The following is a 19,575-nucleotide window of genomic DNA, read 5'->3' as shown; positions in this document are numbered from 1 at the left end:
AGGGGGCTTAAAACACAGCCCTGAGGCACTCCAGTGCTGAGTGAGATGGAGGGGGAGACTTGTTTTCCCACCCTCACTGATTGGGGTCTGTCTGTGAGGAAGTTGAGGATCCACTGACACAGTGATGAGCTGAGTCCTAGATCCGTCAACTTGGTGAAAAGCTTAGAGGGAATTATTGTGTTGAATGCTGAACTGTAGTCCACGAACAGCATCCTAACATAATTCCCTCTGCCAGTGTCCAGGTGACTCAGGGATGTGTGGAGCAGGTGACATATGGCATCGTCTGTGGAACGATTAGTCCGGTAAGCAAACTGAAATGAGTCGATGGTGGCAGGAAGTGAAGAAGTGATGTGATCTCTCATCAGTCTTTCAAAACACTTCATTACAATTGAAGTCAGTGCTACTGGACGGTAGTCATTGTGGCAAGCGGGCTGTTGTTTCTTTGGAACAGGGACAATGATGGACTGTTTGAAGCACGTGGGAACCATTGCTTGGGCCAGGGAGAGGTTGAAGATCTCCGTGAACACCGGTGCTAGCTGGTCAGCGCAGGCTCTCAGGACCCGGCCAGGGATTGCATCTGGTCCTGCTGCCTTCCTGGTGTTCACCCTCCTGAAGGTGTTCCTCACGGCATGCTCTGTGATGATGAATGCATTGTCTTCACTGGTGCACTCCGAGCGTGCGCAACCATTTGTTGTTTTAATGAGTGGGAATGGTGCTTGTACTTGAAAGAATTTTCAGTGTCTTTAATAAAAATACCAAATCAGGCACACATCAAAGCAGGATCATAAATGTAAAAACCAGGTTTCAATCTAATATTATACGGATTTATGTAAGCTCCATCATATATAAACATAAATTATCAGATCTCAGCTAGATTTGTGTAAGCTGCATAATATGTAAACAAATGATCTGATCTCAATTATCAGATCTATCTGCAAAATATATTAGATAAGAGTGCAAGTACGGTAACTTTTTTATTATTATTATTATTATTATTTTGCTTTTGTTTGGATGTAAACTTCGGTAAAATACACACATAACCATTACATGATGAAAGAAAAATACAGGTTCTGTAACAGAGCCAGAGAACATACGCATTACTGATTTCCTGTTACCTTTTTCTTTTTTTCTTTTTCTTTTTAAGCGGACGTAGCATAAGAGAGCGCAAATCCGCTTTGGCTGCTCATTGGTCGAGAAATATGGAATCAGATGACGTAGTGGTTCCGGGTTTCTAGGTCCCAACAAAAGGTAACTTTCGGTCATTTGTGAAAGAGCGGCACACGGCTGACCGGGCTTTCTTCAGCTGAAGGTAAGAACGCTGTCAGCCTGCCAATACAGCATGGTATCACTCTCTAGCTGACCGCTGTAATCTCATTAGAGCCTTTATCCGTTAGTTAATATGTACTGCTAATATTGAGCAGGTTTAAGCGACAGCAGCTAACGTTAATCAACTTGCCAGTGAGACGCGCCGTGCCAGCAATGTGCGGCGGCTTTTTGTCATCATTTCGTCTGCCATGCCGCTCCTGACCCATTGTCGTTTCAGTGCTAGATAAGGAGGTCAGATTTGCTTCCCAGCTCGCCTTATTTTGAAGCACACCAATTATGTAAAGGGAGCAAGAAAGGCGCTTTAATTTTAATTACAGCTCGTATTGTTTTTCATGGTGTTTTAGCGTAACGTGTTACAAGTGGAAACTGCAAACCCCGGCTACAACTTTAGCATTTCCCGGTATTAAACTGTCGCTTTTGTTAGCAATACCTGCCCTAAACGGATATGCAGTGTTTGGCTTTTTACCGTTAGATAACGTGTTTATCACTCACAACTAGATATAGACGTGTGAGGAGATTTGCATCGAACCACTCACTCCCGTATTCCCGTGTAAAATGATTTGAATTTGCTTTTATTCAATTCCACCCAAGAGAGAGAGAGGAAAAACTGTTTTAAGCTAGTGGTCCATGGCTTTTCCATCATCATCATCACCATCCCCACGTCCTGTCATCACACAGGAATGTTTTCAGGTTATTTTTATTTTCACAGTAAGAGCCCAGAAAAAGATCCTGACATATAAATATTTCTTTCTCCGCCGCTTTGATTCATCTGTGGGTGTACTGTCATTCTTTAAGATGTATGGACAGATGTGACGTACACTGAGGATATGATTCACGGAAATGATTCACGATGAAGAGTGTGAGCTTTCAGGATTGGGAAAGCCAGTTACGTGGTTTGACCTTCTCTTTCCATAAATGTCTTAATGTAGCTAAGTACACAGTGTTCTCTTATTTGCAGGTAACCGGTGTCTGTCTTGTGCCATGAAGACACTTTCCACTTAATAGCTGACTGCCGTAGGCTACAATTACTTTGTCACGTGCTAAACGGGTTCAGCACGTGACGTTTAGCCACAGAGCAAACATGTGGATATTGACTACATTTTGCAATTATGAGACACAATTTGTTTTAACTACTTTACCGTCTCTGCACTCTGAGGATATCAGCAGGCTGAGCTTGCTCTATAGTGACCCTTCCCTGACCACCAAGTGGGGTGAGCCTAAAGAGTATTGTCATTGGTTGTCTGCAGCACAATCCTCATTGGACAGTAGCCAGTCTGGTCAGAGTGACCACATCTCCGCACTACTTCATCCCTCCATGACCTTTCAGTTGACCTGTTGTTTAAAAGCAGGCAGGTGTTTGAGTGCAGCAGAGGACATTATAAGGAGCTGAGCACTGAAAACGTTCAGACATACAGAGGCGGTTTGGTACGCAGCGAGGAGGTGGTGAGGCTGTGGATAATTGCCGTGTGTAGTGCAGTCTTCCTGTCTGTAAGAAGAGGTAGCACAGTGGTGGAACAGTTTAGATAAGCCTCAGATACTGATGGTTAATAGTTCACTTTTTATTTCCAATCTAGTGTTTTGTCAGAGTTCCTTTAAGCAAGAAGTCAACCACCAGACAAACTTAGTTAACCAGCCAACTTCCCTTTTGTGACATCTCTTGGCATGCGATAGATATTTGGGTGAAAATCAACTTTCTTGCTTTTGACTTTTAACCTGAGTTATTTAAGTGATCTCACAGGCAGCTGATGAATGAACTGTATCAATTGACTGTATTGTGTTTTTTGTTTTTCTTTTCTGTCTCAACTTTAGCTTAAGCATTTTGTGGACCAAATATTTACATGCTACAACTGTGGGACTCTTAAGAGTTTAAGAGCTTTTTTTCCCCTCTTCCCGTCCAACACAATTCTCTTGACGCACCTCAAACATCTTTGGGGCCACCAAGCTTGAAAGTTTTCTGATAACCTGCTGCTCAGCTCCCTTCCAGAAAAAAGCATGGGTCTTCAGTCAGACTCTGTCCTCCAATCTATCCTCCTTTTTCCAATCCACCTTATCATATGGCTGTACTCAATAGTCTCATTCCTGCCTTGGTACTACCTCACCGGAGCTGGCCAAGGAAAAGCTCTGTCCAAGAGGATAAAAGCCCGTTCCAAATCAGGATGTGCCGAGGGACCATACCGCTCCGTGGACCAATTTGATTCCCTGGCCAGGGAAGACTTCCCAGGCAAGGACACACTCGATAAGCTGTTCAAGCATGCTGTGCAGCGCTTCGGTGAAGCTGATTGTCTAGGAACCCGAGAGATTCTGAGCGAAGAGAACGAGACTCAGCCCAATGGCAAAGTTTTTAAAAAGGTAAGGTTGCTTAGAGTTTACTGCTCTGTTGACAAATGCGTAAGTGATCAGAGATGTTCGGTGTTATTTATGTGACCCTTTCTCCTTTTAGCTGATCCTGGGGGAGTACAAATGGTTATCCTACAATGAACTCGACTCCATAGTCGGTGAGTTTGGCAGTGGATTGGCGGCTTTGGGGCAGCAACCCAAAAGCACTATTGCAGTCTTCTGTGAAACCAGGGCAGAGTGGATGATCACTGCTCAGGCATGCTTCAGACACAATTTCCCACGTAAGTATATCTCAGCGCGTTCAATCCAAGGTTTTGGGGTCAGATAGCGTGAATGCTGTGTTAAGTGTTTCATAATTTAATTATCTCACTCACTGAGATCCTTTTTTAAACAATATTATTATTGCAGTGGTGACGTTCTACGCCACACTGGGGGAGGAGGCGATTGCTTTTGGACTGAATGAGACGGGTGTTTCACATTTGGTCACCAACGTGGAGCTCCTTGAGACTAAGCTGAAAGTGAGTTAATCCTTTACAGCACATGGTCCAACCACCACTCCTAAGAACAAGAGAAGCAGTGATATGATTATTCTCATGAGACGTCTTTGTTTACCATCTAACAGCCTCAATTATCATCACATGATTATAATTTAAGATGTAGCAAATTGTTAACATTAAAGTTTGGAAAGCCCAGAATAATGTTTTTGTCCACAGCTTCATGGATGAAATAAGGAACACAGAATTTATTTGTTAAAGCATTTTTTTTTTTTTAAAGATGCATTTACTGGCTTTCTGTTACAAAGAAAATCCCAAAGGACTATCACTTTTTTAAAAATGTTATTTATAGAAGGAAATCTTGTACTTGGGCATCCTCCTGTAACATTTTTACTCTTTGCTTTTTCTGCATAGACTGTACTGCCACAGATCCCCAACCTGAAGCATGTGATTTATGTGGATGACAAGAAAATGAACACAGAAGGCTACCCAGCAGGGCTTTCCATCCGCAGCATGCAGTCCGTACGAGAGATGGGCAGGCAGCCGGAGAATGGTGTGTATTTCTGACTCACTCTGGTTGTGCTTTTTGTCCTATTTCAGGCACAGTACAAGACGGTAACGCTTTCCTTTGTTCTACAGTGGCTAGGGCAATTGTTGAGCCCCGGCCATCCGATCTGGCCGTTGTGATGTACACCAGCGGTTCCACAGGCAGACCCAAAGGAGTTGTCATTGTCCACAGTAACCTAATTGCAGGAATGACAGGCCAGTGTGAACGCATCCCTGGGCTCGGGTGAGTTGCAGCAATGGCTGATTTGTTGTATTTTAGTAAGGCTACTTGGAGATGTGAAGAAATCTAAGAAAAAAAGAAAGTTTAAGTTCAAATTGGAACTAAGGAAGTGCAGTCAAAGATCCTCAGTGTAAACATTGGAAAGAGGAACTGAAAATGTCTACTAATCGTTGGTCCTAACCAAGACTTTCAATGATTCTACTGTGGCAGGCCTAATGATACCTACATAGCCTATCTGCCCCTGGCTCATGTTCTGGAAATGACAGCTGAAATCTCCTGTGTCACATATGGTTGTCGGATTGGCTATTCGTCCCCACAGACACTGTCAGACCAGGTAAGCAGCACCGACGCCAGATTGCATTGTTTCTGTCACTGTAGTCTATATTTTAATTGACTCTTAGTGGTGTTTCTGTTAATATTTAGATGAAAAGTCTGGTTTATTTCAAGCTGTTGTTTTTCACAGTTTAAGTGGCCATTGTGACGATTGCGTGCCGTGGCATCGGTCCACACTTTATCTACATTGTAAAGATTTGAGGAAACGAGAGTTCACAAAACCAGATGTGAATCGTGTTTATCATGGCGAACAGTAGCTCTCCAAAAAAGCAGCTTTTTATATTTATTTTTTTAATCTTACTTAAAGGAGATGCCTAACTTAGCCCACTGGAAGCTTTGCTAACTGCGCAACAAGTCGGTTGGAAATGATGAGAAACACTTTAATAATGTCTGGTTTTATTAAAACTTGAGGCATGAGTTTGTCCACAAACCAGTGTGACTTGATCTTGCCTTTGTCGATTAGATTCTGTAGTCTGTGGCCACATTAGTCACATCAGTGGGAAGCAGGGCAGATTGAGGAGGAGTTACATTACAAAAGTTGGACAATATTTCAATTTTTATTTTTTTCCTTCTCCTCTTTAGTCTACCAGGATAAAGAAGGGAAGTAAAGGAGATTGCTCTGTGCTCAGGCCCACACTGATGGCAGCTGTGCCAGTAAGAACCTTGTTTTTTATTTATCCTGTTTGTGTCTTTCTTTATTTTATTTTGTTTGTCAACTGGTGTCTAAATAACTCCTATATGTTTGGTCCAAAAAGGAAATCATGGATCGCATCAACAAGAACGTGATGAGCAAAGTGCAGGAAATGGGTTTTGTTCAGAAGATGCTGTTTACACTGGGCTACAACTATAAACTGGAGCAGATCAGGAGGGGCTATGACGCACCACTCTGCAATGCGTAAGAAGCATCCTATGCGTTCCTGTGACCCTTGCACTAAAACATGATTGGCTTGTTTAACTTAAAATCAAAACACTGCGTGATCTCTCTTTGCAGCTTGTTGTTCCGGAAAGTAAAGAAACTGCTGGGTGGGCGAGTGAGGATGATGCTGTCTGGAGGAGCCCCCCTGTCCCCGGCCACTCAGAGATTTATGAATGTGTGTTTTTGCTGTCCAGTGGGCCAGGGCTACGGCCTCACTGAGACCTGTGGAGCAGGCACTATCACAGAGGGTAAGATAACATTTTGAGTGCCCAAAATAATGACAGATGAGTTCAAATTTAGGCATTATTTAATTTAAAAGAAACAAATCCTGACTTACAGTTTTATTTTAAGTTGGATTAACTAAAGTGCCTCAGTTCCCTAGTGATTTGCTGACTGGAAGCAGTCATTATTGTAGTGAGCCTGGCCAATAGTCACACAGGATAAACAAATACCTCAGGATAGAAGCAGATGGGCCTAAATTGAAAATAATGTTTAAATGACTGTTCTTAAGAAATGTTTTTCATTTTACAGTTGAAGACATCAGCACTGGTCGTGTTGGAGCTCCTCTGATTTGCTGTGAGATTAGACTCAGGGACTGGGCTGAAGGTATGTTTGGGGGGGAAAACATGCCGGGACACGCTTTTGCAGAATGGAAAGATCTCCATTGCAGCGTAATCATGTGTTTTTTATTTTCACTCAGGTGGCTACACCAGTAAAGACAAGCCAAATCCAAGAGGGGAGATCTTGATCGGTGGCCCCAATGTAACCATGGGCTACTACAGGAGTGAAGGCAACAATCAGGACTTCTTTGTGGATGAAAATGGTCAGAGATGGTTCTGCACCGGAGATGTAGGAGAGGTTTACCCAGATGGCTGTCTACAAATTGTTGGTGTGTATATTTCTTTTTCTGGGTGGGGGTGGGATGCTACTGTGAATGATACGTATTGTATAAAGCCCTTTGAGTGCTTAAGTAGAGGTTGTTTTTTTTTTTTGTTTTTTTTTAAGTGCTATATAAAAATCAGTCCATTTATCATTTACTTTTTCTCATTAAGACCGCAAGAAAGATTTGGTGAAACTGCAGGCTGGAGAGTACGTGTCTCTCGGTAAAGTGGAATCTGCTCTGAAAAACTGCCCTCTTATAGACAACATCTGTGCTTATGCAAACAGGTGAGTGACCTACTTTTTTATTTATTTATTCAGGGAAAGTTAAAATGGTAGGAGATGCAATTTAGAGGCAAAGTTTTTCCATATCCTAATATATGATTTACATCTGGATCAACGAGTATAATGGCAGATTATAAACGATATGGGGAAACAGCTGAATGAATTTGCAGATGGTGACCTTTCCACGAGCTGTTTACAGTTCAAACATCATATTCAACTGCTGCAGGCGTCTGTGTTTTTACTCTAAACTTAAGAACACGAGTGCTTCTTGAAATATTTTTTTCATTCTTCACGTTTGACTTTGGAGAAAAATTACATTATAGCGATCAGTCATAGATTCATATCAGTTTCATATGCATGATAGGCCAGCTGAAGTTTTGTGCTAATAAACACTGACTAAACACAGATTTGCATATGACGGGTACAAACAAATATTATTTCACGAGATACTTGCATAAAGTTAGAATTACAGAAAATGTTATTCAGGGTCAGGGTTTCTTATCAGTTGATGCAAATGAACCAGGAAATGAAATAAAAGATAAAGGTACTAGTAAACAACCCAGATGACATTTCCATGAAATGTTTACTTGTACGTATGGTATATTCATCAGCTACAGGCTGTTTCTATTTGTACTATACATGATTGCGTATCTATAGAAACGTCTTTCACTTATCTCACACTTGGGATTTGAGATGATGATCTCCATTTGAAAATGTGAATGACACTTTATCATCAGTTTAATAAATGCAGTACATAATGCAGTATATGGACAAAAGAATTGGGCCACACCTTGCAATCATTGTTTTCTGTTCTTAGCATATACAACCAAGCACCTAGCCATGCGATCTGCCTTTGCAAACATCCGTGAAAGAGTGGGTCATTGTAAAGAGCTCACTGAATGTGAGTGTGGTGCTGTAATAGGACAAAGTTAGTGTGGGACATTTTTTCCCTACTAGATATTCTACAGTTGACTGTAAATGTATTATTGGAACCACAGCAACTCGGAGCATGTAAAGTTGCAGAGCAGGGTTTTATAAAGTCATCAACGATCTGCTGATTCAATAACTGCAGAGTTTTAAACATCAGCATAAACGCTGTGCACGGGGAGCTTCACGGTGTGGGTTTGCATGGCTGAGCAGCTCTTGTAGGTCATCCAGCACTTTTGTCCATGTAATGTATTTTAGCATATCGAATTAAGCAAGCTAAGGTTTAATTCATTGGGTAGGTGTTTTGTGTTTGTTTCTTTTTTGTTTTTTTAAATTATTATTTTGTTTTTTCTGACCAAATACAGTGTTAAGCAAGTGTTTATTTCTGGGCTCTTAATATAAACATAATGTGCAGGAAAACATTTTTCAACCTAAATTTAGTCCAGTCTGTTAAACATGTGTGTACTGTTCTAATTATGCAGGCAGGTTTAGTTCCGCTTCTGAAAAGGGGCACCCGGTTTAGCTACAGCAGTACTGACGTGTTGTCAGAACAGTTTAAACATGGTATATTGCATAATATTACACAGAGATGGTTACTCAGGATATCCCAGCAGTAGCAGTATTTCTCAACGTTGCCAGCACTTGCTTGTGTCTCACAGCTCCACTCCTTGAATTCTTTTCTCCTTTTATCATTCCACATCACTCAGCACCGCTCCTGCAGTCATTCTTTGCCTTTTTTTTTTTTTTTTTTTTTTTTTCCCTGTGCTTATTATACCTTCATGTTTACACTTTAAATCATTTCCAGTCTCAGTTCTTCTCCAAGCTCCAATAAAATCAAATTGTTACTGTTCATACATAATTACCTGACAGGCTTTTGCGCCTACGCACTTGAACTGACAGCTTTCAGTGTGAACACCCAAACCGTCATGAAATTCTTCCCACTTCAGATGTGTCACCTGCACTCTGGCTGACATGAGAACTCCAAGTGACGTTTAAGTGTCTTAATGACGACTGAATCAACAAATGTAGCGCTCACTTCGACTTCAGCTGATATCGGAACAATTAAATATGGCGCTTAATTAGACTGAAGTGATTACGGCTGCAACTTGAATTAATTATTTTGTCTGTAGTTGTTCAGTGGTGGGCATGCGACGTAATGTTGAACAGTTTCTAAACTTTTTTTTGTTTGTTTTAAATTGTGTGCCCTTGCAGTGATCAGAACTATGTGATCAGCTTCGTGGTTCCCAATCAGAAAAAGCTCACAGAACTGGCCAAACAGAGGAGCATAGAGGGGACATGGGAGGAGATCTGCACTAATCCTGAAATGGAAAGCGAGGTCCTGAAGGCGATCAAGGAGGTCGCCACTAACAGTAAGAGTCTTTTCACAGCATTGCGATAACAGAAGCTTTGCAAGTTTTGCTTTCATCCATACTTTGTCCAAACGTGCCTGAACATCACTTTCCTTCCTTGTAGTTAAACTCCAGAGATTTGAGATTCCAGTGAAGGTGCATCTGAGTCCAGAGCCGTGGACGCCTGAAACGGGCCTAGTCACAGATGCATTCAAGTTGAAGAGGAAAGAGCTGAAGAACCACTATCTCCATCACATAGAGAGAATGTATGGGAGGAAGTAACTTCCAGCAGGCCCACACCACCCAGGAGTTACTGCTTTCACCATAACCACGATTTTGATGTGCAAATATTCCTCTGGTTACAAAGCTGTAGTTTATTTGTGTTCCACAGCTTCACAGAGAAAAGCGTAAGCTATAAATAGTTGTAGCCGTTTATCCGTGTGTGTGTGTGTGTGTGTGTGAATGTGTGAGAAGTTGTGTTTGTAAGAGATGCACCAAAGTGTCAGTTTTTGTTATTAGAAGGGTGAAAGGCTATTGCAGCTCTCAACTGCCATCCATTGGAAATTGCTGGGACTCTTATTTGTAGCTGTTAGAAACGGCACCTTCGGTCCACATGTTGCTTAAGTCTTGCTGCTGCTTTCATTGAAAATGTTTCAAAAAATAAAGGAAAAAAAATGCGACCATGATCACAGAGGCATGTCATGCTGTTTTGTAAAGTTGGAGTACTGATGTTAAGGTGCCTTCAGTCTGCAGTTCTCATGTAGTCGAGCAGAGGTGGTAGCTAGACAGTAAAAAAGAAAAGTTACAAAAAAGGCTGAATGCCGTGTTTACTTGAAAGGAAAAATACTCCCCACCGCAGACACATCGACACGATCAAGAGCATTTACAGTCGTTTGTCCGTGTCTGTGTATTTAGCTTTGATTTTGTTTCTTACCTGTTTTATTTATGCTTTAATGTTATTTTAATGGTTTGTTAAGAAAGGAAGACCAAAATGTGTTGGCCTAAATGACTCAGGAAGACGGACAAATGTTTTAATATATGAAGTTGTCAAATGTGGGGTATAGAAACATTTTGACAAATGTTTGTAGGCACCTTATTAAAAAAAACACAATTAACTACTAAACTGCTTAGCCTTTTATTATAGTCACAACTGGCATACTGTAATACTGTGCGTACTTTACCTCAGTTAATAGGTTATTGTACGATTTGGTATAAAGGATCCTCTGAACTCAGTTTTAATGTGTTTTCTATGTATTTTTCCAAATACTATCATGTTGGTGGATTTGCATTGTTAAAAGTTTTAAGTACACAGACGATGGCAGTCACTTTAGTAGTTTGGTGAACCTACGTGTATTTATTACTCCCATCATTGCAGTCACATGCCATGTTCGACATTTCAAGAATAAACACCTTTTCGTACTCAGTGTTGTATGACACTTTATTTTATTACAAAAAACTGAATATACAAATGCAATATTGATTATTATTAAGGTGATCACTGCTGAAGCCTTTGTACACTTCAGGGGAAAGCAGAGCCTCAGCTATTCCAGTCTTGAAAGCGGAAACAGTCGCTAGCGATCTTCCACACGGGCTGATCGTTGTTGGGTGAAGCCTGAGCTGTTAGGAGAAAGTTCTGGTTGAAAAAACGCTGTTTGTTCCCTTCAAACTTGACTATGCCACCGGTCACCACAAGCAGTGTTGTCTGGCCTTGGGTTGCTTGCTCTGTGAGTGAGGAGAAGTTAGTTATTTTCTAAAGCAGCAACAGAAGAATAAAGGTTTACATTCACGTTTTAATGAGACAATATGATTAATGGGGATCAATTTAATAGTTCAAATGTGTTGAGTTTGGGATTGACCCACTGACCGTGCACAGGCTGGCAATCCAGTGTTTGAACCTGGAACTCGCTGGATGGCAGTGACTCAAAAAACTCGCCCAGGGCTTCCTGTCCTGACACCGCATTTCCGTTCCACACCAAGGTAGCCTTGTCCAGGTAGAGCCGGATTAAGTTCTAGCACATGGGAGCCAGACAATGGTGAACATTAACAGCAACAGTGCCATCAGCCTGTAGCAGAGCACCATGCTCATTAGCTCTAGTGAAACTGAAAGGTTGTGATCTTTAAAATGAAAACTATCACTTTAAGAATAAGACTGCTTTCACTGCAGAGGAGCTGTGGGTTAGTGGGGAGCTCATAGTTGAATCCACTTTAATAAATTTACATCACAGGCCCAAATAAGGAAGTCTTCACAATATCTCTTACTTAGAAGATTTTAAAGCTAAGTTTCAACATGCTATAACCTACACTCATTGGCCACATTATTAGGTACTTATTCAAGCTGGAGCCCAACCGATGTACTGACCAATATATCAGGACTTATAATGGCCAAAAGATGAAAAACGTAAAAGATGAAACACCCAGAAGAGCATCTGTGAATGCATTCAAACCTTGAAGCAGATTGGCTACAGCAGCAGAAGACCACAGGCTGTCACTCCTGTCAGCTAAGAACAGGAAGCGGAGACTACAATTCACACGTGCTAACTAAAGTTGACAAAATACAGAAGACTAGAAAATGTTGCCTGATCTGATGATTTTTGCTTTCTGCTGCAACATTTGGCAGGGTCTGAATTTGGTGTAAACAAAGTGATAGCACAGATCTATCCTTGTATCAACAGTTAAGGATGGTGGAGGTGTGATGGCGTAGGTCAGTGATTCTTAAAGTGTGGGCTGCCCCACCCCCGGCAGGCCACAAAAGGTACTGCAGGTAGGCTGCAGTAATAACAGAAATTCAGTTTGTAATTACTCACAAGTATGTACACTTAAACATTTATATACATTTATACATTTATCTGAAACAGAAATTAAAATTGGTAACTGGAGGTGGTTAGTTTGTGATATTACTCATTACTTTAACTTAAACTCTGTATTGAAGGAGTGGGTCACACATTGGCCTTAACACTTTTCATACGACTGCACAACATTAGCAATTTATAGCTAATGTGGTTTGTGTTTTTGGAATAACATTTTCAATGAAATACGTCATTTTCGTTTGGTCTTTAACATTTATATTGGAGTTTAAGATTTTTTGGGACATTTTCTTGGTACATGGCTCCTTTGTACCAGCTGTTTAAATGTCACATCTTAGCTGACGTTGCTGACCATACGCATCCCCTTGTGACCACAGTGTAGTCATCTTCTGATGACTACTACAAGCTCTTCCATCACATTGCAAAGCTCAGGCCGTCTCAGACTGGTTTCTTGAACATGACAATGAATTCACTGTAGTAAAATGGCCTCCGGTCATTAGATCACAATCCAACTTGGCCTTTCAAAGTGGAACAGGAGTTACATCATGGATATGCAGCTGACAAATCTGTGACGCTGTCAAGTCCACAAGCACCAAAATCACTTTGTTGAATCTTTGCCATGAAGATTTAAGATGGGACTGAAGGAAAAAGAGAGGCGCAACTAGAAATGTGTGCCTAATGGAATGACCGGTGTTCCAGATCTACTGGCGTTTAGATCTACTGGCGTTGGTCGAACAGATGTGTGGCAGACTTGTGTTTCAGGAGCTCCTACCGACAAACCAGCAAAAAAAAACGCCAAATGTGTCACCTGTGACACTTGTGAGGTTGTCTCAAACACACTCCGTCAGTCTTGATGCTGTTGAACAACAAAATGTTTAAAAATGTGGCGAGTTTACCTGGTGATATCCTCATGCGCGACGCGATCGCGAAAACAGCAAACAATTAACACCACGCCGATGTTGTTCACGGGACAGCAAGAGTAAACGATCGGGAGACTCTTGTCGTCGTTATCGTTCCCCTCGCACGGTTTATTTCTCCGGTTTCAGCGTTTTTGCTTCACAACTACAGCGAGCAGTTTGCTTTGTGCACTAACATGGAGTCGAGTCAACCAGCGCCACCTCTGGCCAAGTGCCCCAGCCTACAGCCAGATCAACCTGTGACACACATCTGCAGCACGTTTGAATTCGTGTCATGCACAACACATTTGTACCTTTCAATTGTGTCTGTTTGTGGGTCATGCAAATAAACCTTTGAAATGAATGAAATGATATCATATATTCCTTATTGGCCTACATTTGTACAAAATTCAAAATTATATACACAAAGTCATAGAAATCACCACTCCAATTGGTCATCATGATTTTGATATTCTCTTTTTCCATAACAATGAAATACACCTTGGACAAATATGACAAATCAATATTTAATTAGTGTTGTCACATCACATCCTGTAAGCAGAGTCTGCCTGTGTCTTTTCCCTGGAAATTAATATTTCCAGCCAATATAGGCAATCCATCAACATGGCTGGGGAGTTGGTAGTTATATACAATCTGTATAAGTGTGGTTAATCTAATGAAGATTTGTAAGGAGATGGCAGTTACTGTGAATTCACAGCAGTTACACAGTGATTAGTAATAAACAGCCAGTGAGAGTGAGTGGATTTAAGAAAGTCAGTGACTCAGGTGTGTCGCTTGGTTTGTCATCTGTTTGTGAGACTGGAGGAGACGTAGAAATCTTTTGTTTTAAATCTTAGTTAGGAAGGTTCCTGTTTGAAAACAAGCACTTTTTGTGAGAAATGCAAGAAGTACATCTGCAGAAAGCACACAGTTACATTCTGTCCATCATGTGGACAAAATCGAAAATGTTGAGCATTGAAAAACTGAGAAAGTTGGGCAAGTTCAAAAGAAATGTTTCAAGAACGAAACCAAATTGTTCCTAAAATAGTTATGTAAAGTCTAACAGTTGTATGTCTGTGTTCTACATGTTTATCTAATGGGAAATAAAGTTGCTATTGTTTTATTGCAGTTTTTGGATTATTCTGAGTGGATTTACACAGTACGGATCTAAATGACCCGCAACAAAATCAATGTCAATTGTGTGTTCTTCAACTTAATACAAGGGTTAATTTCCAAAACTTCCATATGATCTTCAATTTGTAGCAGATCCACTATCACACAGCAGCTGGAGCAGTTTCAAATGGAGATCAGTCCTAGTGATGTGACATTCTGTATCGAGGCTTCGAAGCTTGTGTCGAGTAATTGAGGGGGCGTTTCCGCGATGCGCGTAACGAGGCTTGCTTCATTTATGGGAGGAGCTGAAAATGAGACGTCCGAAGCCTCGCTGCCCGGCTGTACCACGTGACTGGTTCAGGAAGTGGTTCGAACTTTGCCGCGAGCTATGACAGAGATATAAACCCCTCAGACTTCATTCAAAATGTGGGTGTTTGATGGAGAGTTGTTAGTGAGAGTTTGGAGACAGTTTGGAGGTTTATGAGAGTGAGGAGAGAAAGTCAGGAGAGAATGGAGCCAGCTAAGAAGAGGAGGATGTCCTCCCCTGTGTGGGAACATTTTGATCTTATTCCTCCCAACAAGGTAAATTTCTACAGAAGATGTATTTTCATAATACTGATGGTGCAATACAATTTATGTTAAGCTGTCTTGACTTTTGTACAAGGTGAAGTGTTTGCTATGTGCCAGGGAGCTGGGATATAACAACAACACCTCATCCACGCTTAGGTACTACAGAGCTTTGCATGAGAATAAGGGGAACACCGATTGTGGAGCAAGACCAGGTGAGCCATCAAATGGAATGATAATATAGCATGCAGTAATGTTACTAAATGATATAACAATATTATACAGCTGTTATAAGTTACGTGTGTGATATTTATATTTGTGCTTTGTTCTCCTGAGGAAAGACAATAAAGACAATCTCAAATAGATGAAGACCTGGTTAGCATGGTGATTGAGGACTCCCAGCCATTTAGCATTGTGGAGGACAAAGGATTTAAAAGATTTGTTAAATCATTAAATCCTAGCTATGTTCTCCCCACTAAAAAGTAGGGGTGCAACGATACACAAAATTCACGGTTCGGTTCGGTTCGATACTTTGGTGTCACGGTTCGATATTTTTTCGATACAAAAAAAAAATGTTCATGCCTTTTTAATTTGTCATTTATTAAAATTATAAATATATATTTTAACACAAAAGTACAGTTTTTAAATTTAACCCTAACCCTTGTGCGTGTTGTTTTTTAGCTCGTCATATTGCAGCCACAGAAATTCTTTTGTCCATGAAACCATAAAGCTGCACTTTCTTTTTGCCTTATAGTCTGATTTGTCATAACTTCTCCGTTTTGTGGTAAGCTTTTCTTTGGCTGTCACTTCTTCACCCTGATCTGTCTTATTTGGCTCAGCAGAACTAAAATATATATCTGTCTGTGAAGGTTCTCAATCATCCAGGTCATCGTAGTGAAATATATATCCTGCCGCACTCACATAAGCTCAGCGATTCTCTGCGCGATCAACCTCTCACATGTTTAAGCTGCGGGAGATTTCACTTGTCATGTTTGCATAGTAAGCTAACAATTAATAAGACGATGTCAGAGGAATTGGTGCACAAATTATCATCACTCACAGATCAGTGCTGTAGCTCTCTATACACAGTTCGCGCAATTGCAAAGTGAAAGCAAAAAAACAAGCGCAAATTCAAACACGATTTCAATATGTCACATATTGACAGTGGCTCACCCAATGACATAATTACCCAGCTACATTTCTGAAAGAATGCAAAAGCATTGACATATATTTTTCCTTCCTACAATAGCCCGACAGGCAGGGGAGAGATAGCCCCGGGACGTCGGGCTAGCGATATTGCGAGCCCTGTATCTGATTGAGGAATCACTCATCTTTGGAAAAGAGAGTTTATTATAGAGAAATGTCTCTTTCCAAAATAAAAGCTATACTATCCGCTTCTTCTGGGCTATATTCTCAGCAGCATATTAAACATATCAGGTCTCCATAAGGAGAATCCTGTGCTAACAGCTGTCTAAATGACTCGGCTAAAGTTTGTAGCATGCATGCTTGTTGTTTTTGTCTTTGCACTAGGATGATGTCGGTGTAAATGTGCAGTCATATTCGTTGTGTTCCCACTAGTGCTTTCAGGTTAATCTCGTTGAAATAACCTTAACGCCACAACACGGCAAATCTCCGTTAACGAGCTACCCTATACAGAGGGGCTAGACGGCCAACACGTTAACGAGCTAACTGCGCTAACACACTAGCTCCCACCCATGTAATTGAGCATTGCGTAGCACATCCAACATACTGTTTTACTTTAGTCCATGACTCGCTTACCTTCAGGGTCATACGTCACATGAAAACCAAAATAATTCCAAACGCCAGATCTGAATGAGGGTGGGGAGGTCCACTTCTGTCTCGCTAGCTTGCCCTGCGCTCTTCCTTCTGACCATGCTGTCTGTGTTGAGTGCTCAGTGAATCTGCGTTCGACTACTCCGCCTAGGCTGCACTCTCGAGCCTAGGCGGAGTAGTCAAATGCAGATTCACTGAGCGCTCAACACAGACAGCATCGTCAGAAGGAAAGTTGATAAAATAAATTACAAATTTTGTATTGTTCTTTTTTTTTTCTCCCCTTTGGTTTTCTTTCTTTCTCTCCCCCTCTTTCTTTCATTCTTTGCCCCTGTCCTATCCCACAGTCATGTCTGTCCCGTTTGCAACTGAAAATAAAATAAATTCATAATTATAATAAAGGTCAATCAAATGGAGCAATATGATGATCCACTTAAAATAAATCCTCTTGGCATCTTTCTTGGCCTCAAGACAACAATTCTGATGGCTATAGATCCAAACGGGACACAAAAAAAAAAAAAGAAATTGAAAAATTGAAAAAAAAAATTTTTTGAAAAAAATTGTATTGTTCGATACATATGCGTACCGAACCGAAAGCACTGTATCGAACGGTTCAATATCGATACGAATATCGTTGCACCCCTACTAAAAAGGTCATAAAAGCAGTGAAAATTTAGTTTTTACAGAATAAAATGTGAACAGGCAGGACTGAGGCCTCAGTCTGTAGCTGTCCATACCTCAACGTTACAAAAGCACAACTACTGTCCACACCCCAACCACACCTCACCTCACAGTAAATGATCATTTCCATTTTAAGCATTTCCAAATAATCATTTTCCATACTGCCAGTATAAATATACACAGTATACTGCCATCACTACAATATAGATGTTTTACACACTGTTTTATACACTTTTGTTGTTGACATTTACAGGCTGTGTGCAAAAGGCCACACTCTTCAAATTCATGCCAACTAATATTTTTACGTCCAGTAGATGTCCTACTAGAGCAAATGAAGCTTCAAGAAGCTTTGCGCTGGGATGAACCAATTGGATGAAAAGCTTCAGTGCTTCATGAAGCTTCATCTGCCCATCACTAGTCAGTCCACTACTACCATAGCCCACTACTAGATTAACTTGTGACACATCTGCACCTACTGCTATGATCACATTGAGTAGAGGCTGAGTGGCTGCACTTACCCCTGGTACATCCAAATCTACCCACAAACATGTTGAAAGATGCAATGCCAGCAATGTGGATTGTCAACACTGAAAACAATCAGTAAGCAAAGACAACAGGGATAAATTTTTTCTGTTTATTTAGCACCCACAACATTTGTAGTCGCCTTCTGCACAGGGGAAGTCCACACACACCGTGTGGTACCACTTTCCACAGAAGGTGCATTCAATCTGCAAGATTGAATGAGATTGTCAGAGTCATTGTCTGACTGTTTATTACTAATCACTGTGTAACTGCTGTACATTCACAGTAACTGCCATCTCCTTACAAATGTTTATTAGATTAACCACACTTATGCAGACTGTATATCACAACCAACTCTGAAATGTTCGTTTGCAGAGGGAAGACACAGGCAGACTATGCTAACGACATGTGATGTTACAACACTGGTGAAATATTAGTGTGTCATATATTTGTTCACGGCATTTTTCTTATGGGCAAAAGTATTGATATCAGGATGGTGATTCTTATGATTATGTGTATGTCATTTGGCATTTTGTACAAATGTAGGCTGATAATAAATACATGATATCATTTCATTCATTTCAATGGTTTATTTGCATGACGCACAAACAGACACAATTGAAAGGTACAAATGTGTTGTGCATGACACGAATTCAAACGTGGTACAGATGTGTGTCACAGGTTGATCTGGCTGTAGGCTGGGGCACTTGGCCAGAGGTGGCGCTGGTTGACTCGACTCCATGTTAGTGCACAAAGCAAACTGCTCGCTTTAGTTGTGAAGCAAAAACGCTGAAACCGGAGAAATAAACCGTGCGAGGGGAACGATAACGACGACAAGAGTCTCCCGATCGTTTACTCTTGCTGTCCCGTGAACAACATCGGCGTGGTGTTAATTGTTTGCTGTTTTCGCGGTCGCGCATGAGGATATCACCAGGTAAACTCGCCACATTTTTAAACATTTTGTTGTTCAACAGCATCAAGACTGACGGAGTGTGTTTGAGATAACCTCACAAGTGTCACAGGTGACACATTTGCCGTTTTTTTTGCTGGTTTGTCGGTAGGAGCTCCTGAAACACAAGACTGCCACACATCTGTTCGACCAACGCCAGTTGATCTAAACGCCAGTAGATCTGGAACAACGGCACTTTCGGGCCACCGTATGTAGTTTGGTCTTACAAATTAATTTAAGTTAAATTACAGAAACAAAACTCACCCGCCTCTTCTTATCCATACAGTCGTAATAAATGTTGACAAATTCTTCTGAATATCTGCATGACTGGTCGGCATGAGTCCTGAAATCCTGAAGAGATAACTACGTATTACTCAAAGCTGGACACGGTGATTTAACGTGTGTTTTTTTTTGGAAACGGCATGGAAAAGCTTACCAGGGTGGTTGCCATATGAACAGATAAATTATTGGAAACAACTCAAAACAAAAATATTACAAAAAGACCGAGAAAACGTCACAATTCAAACTTCTTTTCTTCTCTTGTTATTCCTTTAGCAACCAACACATTTCTATCACACTGGGTATTACTTCCTCGGGGCACCAACTCTGCCTACCAAAA

At 41.0% G+C, this 19,575-nt stretch overlaps 2 protein-coding genes across 2 annotated transcripts; one reads left to right on the top strand and one right to left on the bottom strand.

Annotated features, from left to right (window-relative positions):
- Positions 1–1,184: 1,184 nt before the first annotated feature.
- On the top strand, positions 1,185–10,731 carry acsl4a (acyl-CoA synthetase long chain family member 4a). Its single transcript, XM_026188559.1, has 15 exons — positions 1,185–1,309; positions 3,136–3,675; positions 3,767–3,944; positions 4,072–4,181; positions 4,572–4,710; positions 4,797–4,947; positions 5,155–5,278; positions 5,860–5,931; positions 6,033–6,172; positions 6,269–6,441; positions 6,725–6,799; positions 6,894–7,082; positions 7,246–7,360; positions 9,497–9,654; positions 9,758–10,731. The coding sequence occupies exons 2-15, from the start codon at positions 3,319–3,321 to the stop codon at positions 9,913–9,915; spliced, it is 2,139 nt and encodes a 712-aa protein (XP_026044344.1). The 5' UTR covers positions 1,185–1,309; positions 3,136–3,318; the 3' UTR covers positions 9,916–10,731.
- Positions 10,732–11,053: 322 nt separating this feature from the next.
- Positions 11,054–19,565, bottom strand: nxt2 (nuclear transport factor 2-like export factor 2). The gene is made up of 4 exons (XM_026188584.1): positions 19,393–19,565; positions 19,221–19,307; positions 11,498–11,642; positions 11,054–11,355 (listed from the first exon to the last, which is right to left on the bottom strand). The coding sequence occupies exons 1-4, from the start codon at positions 19,405–19,407 to the stop codon at positions 11,171–11,173; spliced, it is 432 nt and encodes a 143-aa protein (XP_026044369.1). The 5' UTR covers positions 19,408–19,565; the 3' UTR covers positions 11,054–11,170.
- Positions 19,566–19,575: the final 10 nt, after the last annotated feature.

Source organism: Astatotilapia calliptera, chromosome 2 (genome assembly GCF_900246225.1).
Source record: "Astatotilapia calliptera chromosome 2, fAstCal1.2, whole genome shotgun sequence".
Lineage (NCBI taxonomy): Eukaryota > Metazoa > Chordata > Actinopteri > Cichliformes > Cichlidae > Astatotilapia > Astatotilapia calliptera.
The sequence above is the reverse complement of the archived record's forward strand: the minus strand, read 5'-3'. Positions and strand labels throughout refer to the sequence as shown.

Bases quoted from the DNA above. Each gene is read 5' to 3' on its own strand.
- nxt2 (XM_026188584.1), bottom strand. The intron at 11,643-19,220 runs GTGAGTTTTGTT...CCCATGTGCTAG, and splicing joins GTATGGATAAGAAGAGGCGG to AACTTAATCCGGCTCTACCT. The intron at 11,356-11,497 runs GTCAGTGGGTCA...CCTCACTCACAG, and splicing joins GGATTGCCAGCCTGTGCACG to AGCAAGCAACCCAAGGCCAG.
- acsl4a (XM_026188559.1), top strand. From the start codon at position 3,319: ATGGGTCTTCAGTCAGACTCTGTCCTCCAATCTATCCTCCTTTTTCCA. The intron at 4,182-4,571 runs GTGAGTTAATCC...TTTTCTGCATAG, and splicing joins TCCTTGAGACTAAGCTGAAA to ACTGTACTGCCACAGATCCC. The intron at 6,442-6,724 runs GTAAGATAACAT...TTCATTTTACAG, and splicing joins AGCAGGCACTATCACAGAGG to TTGAAGACATCAGCACTGGT.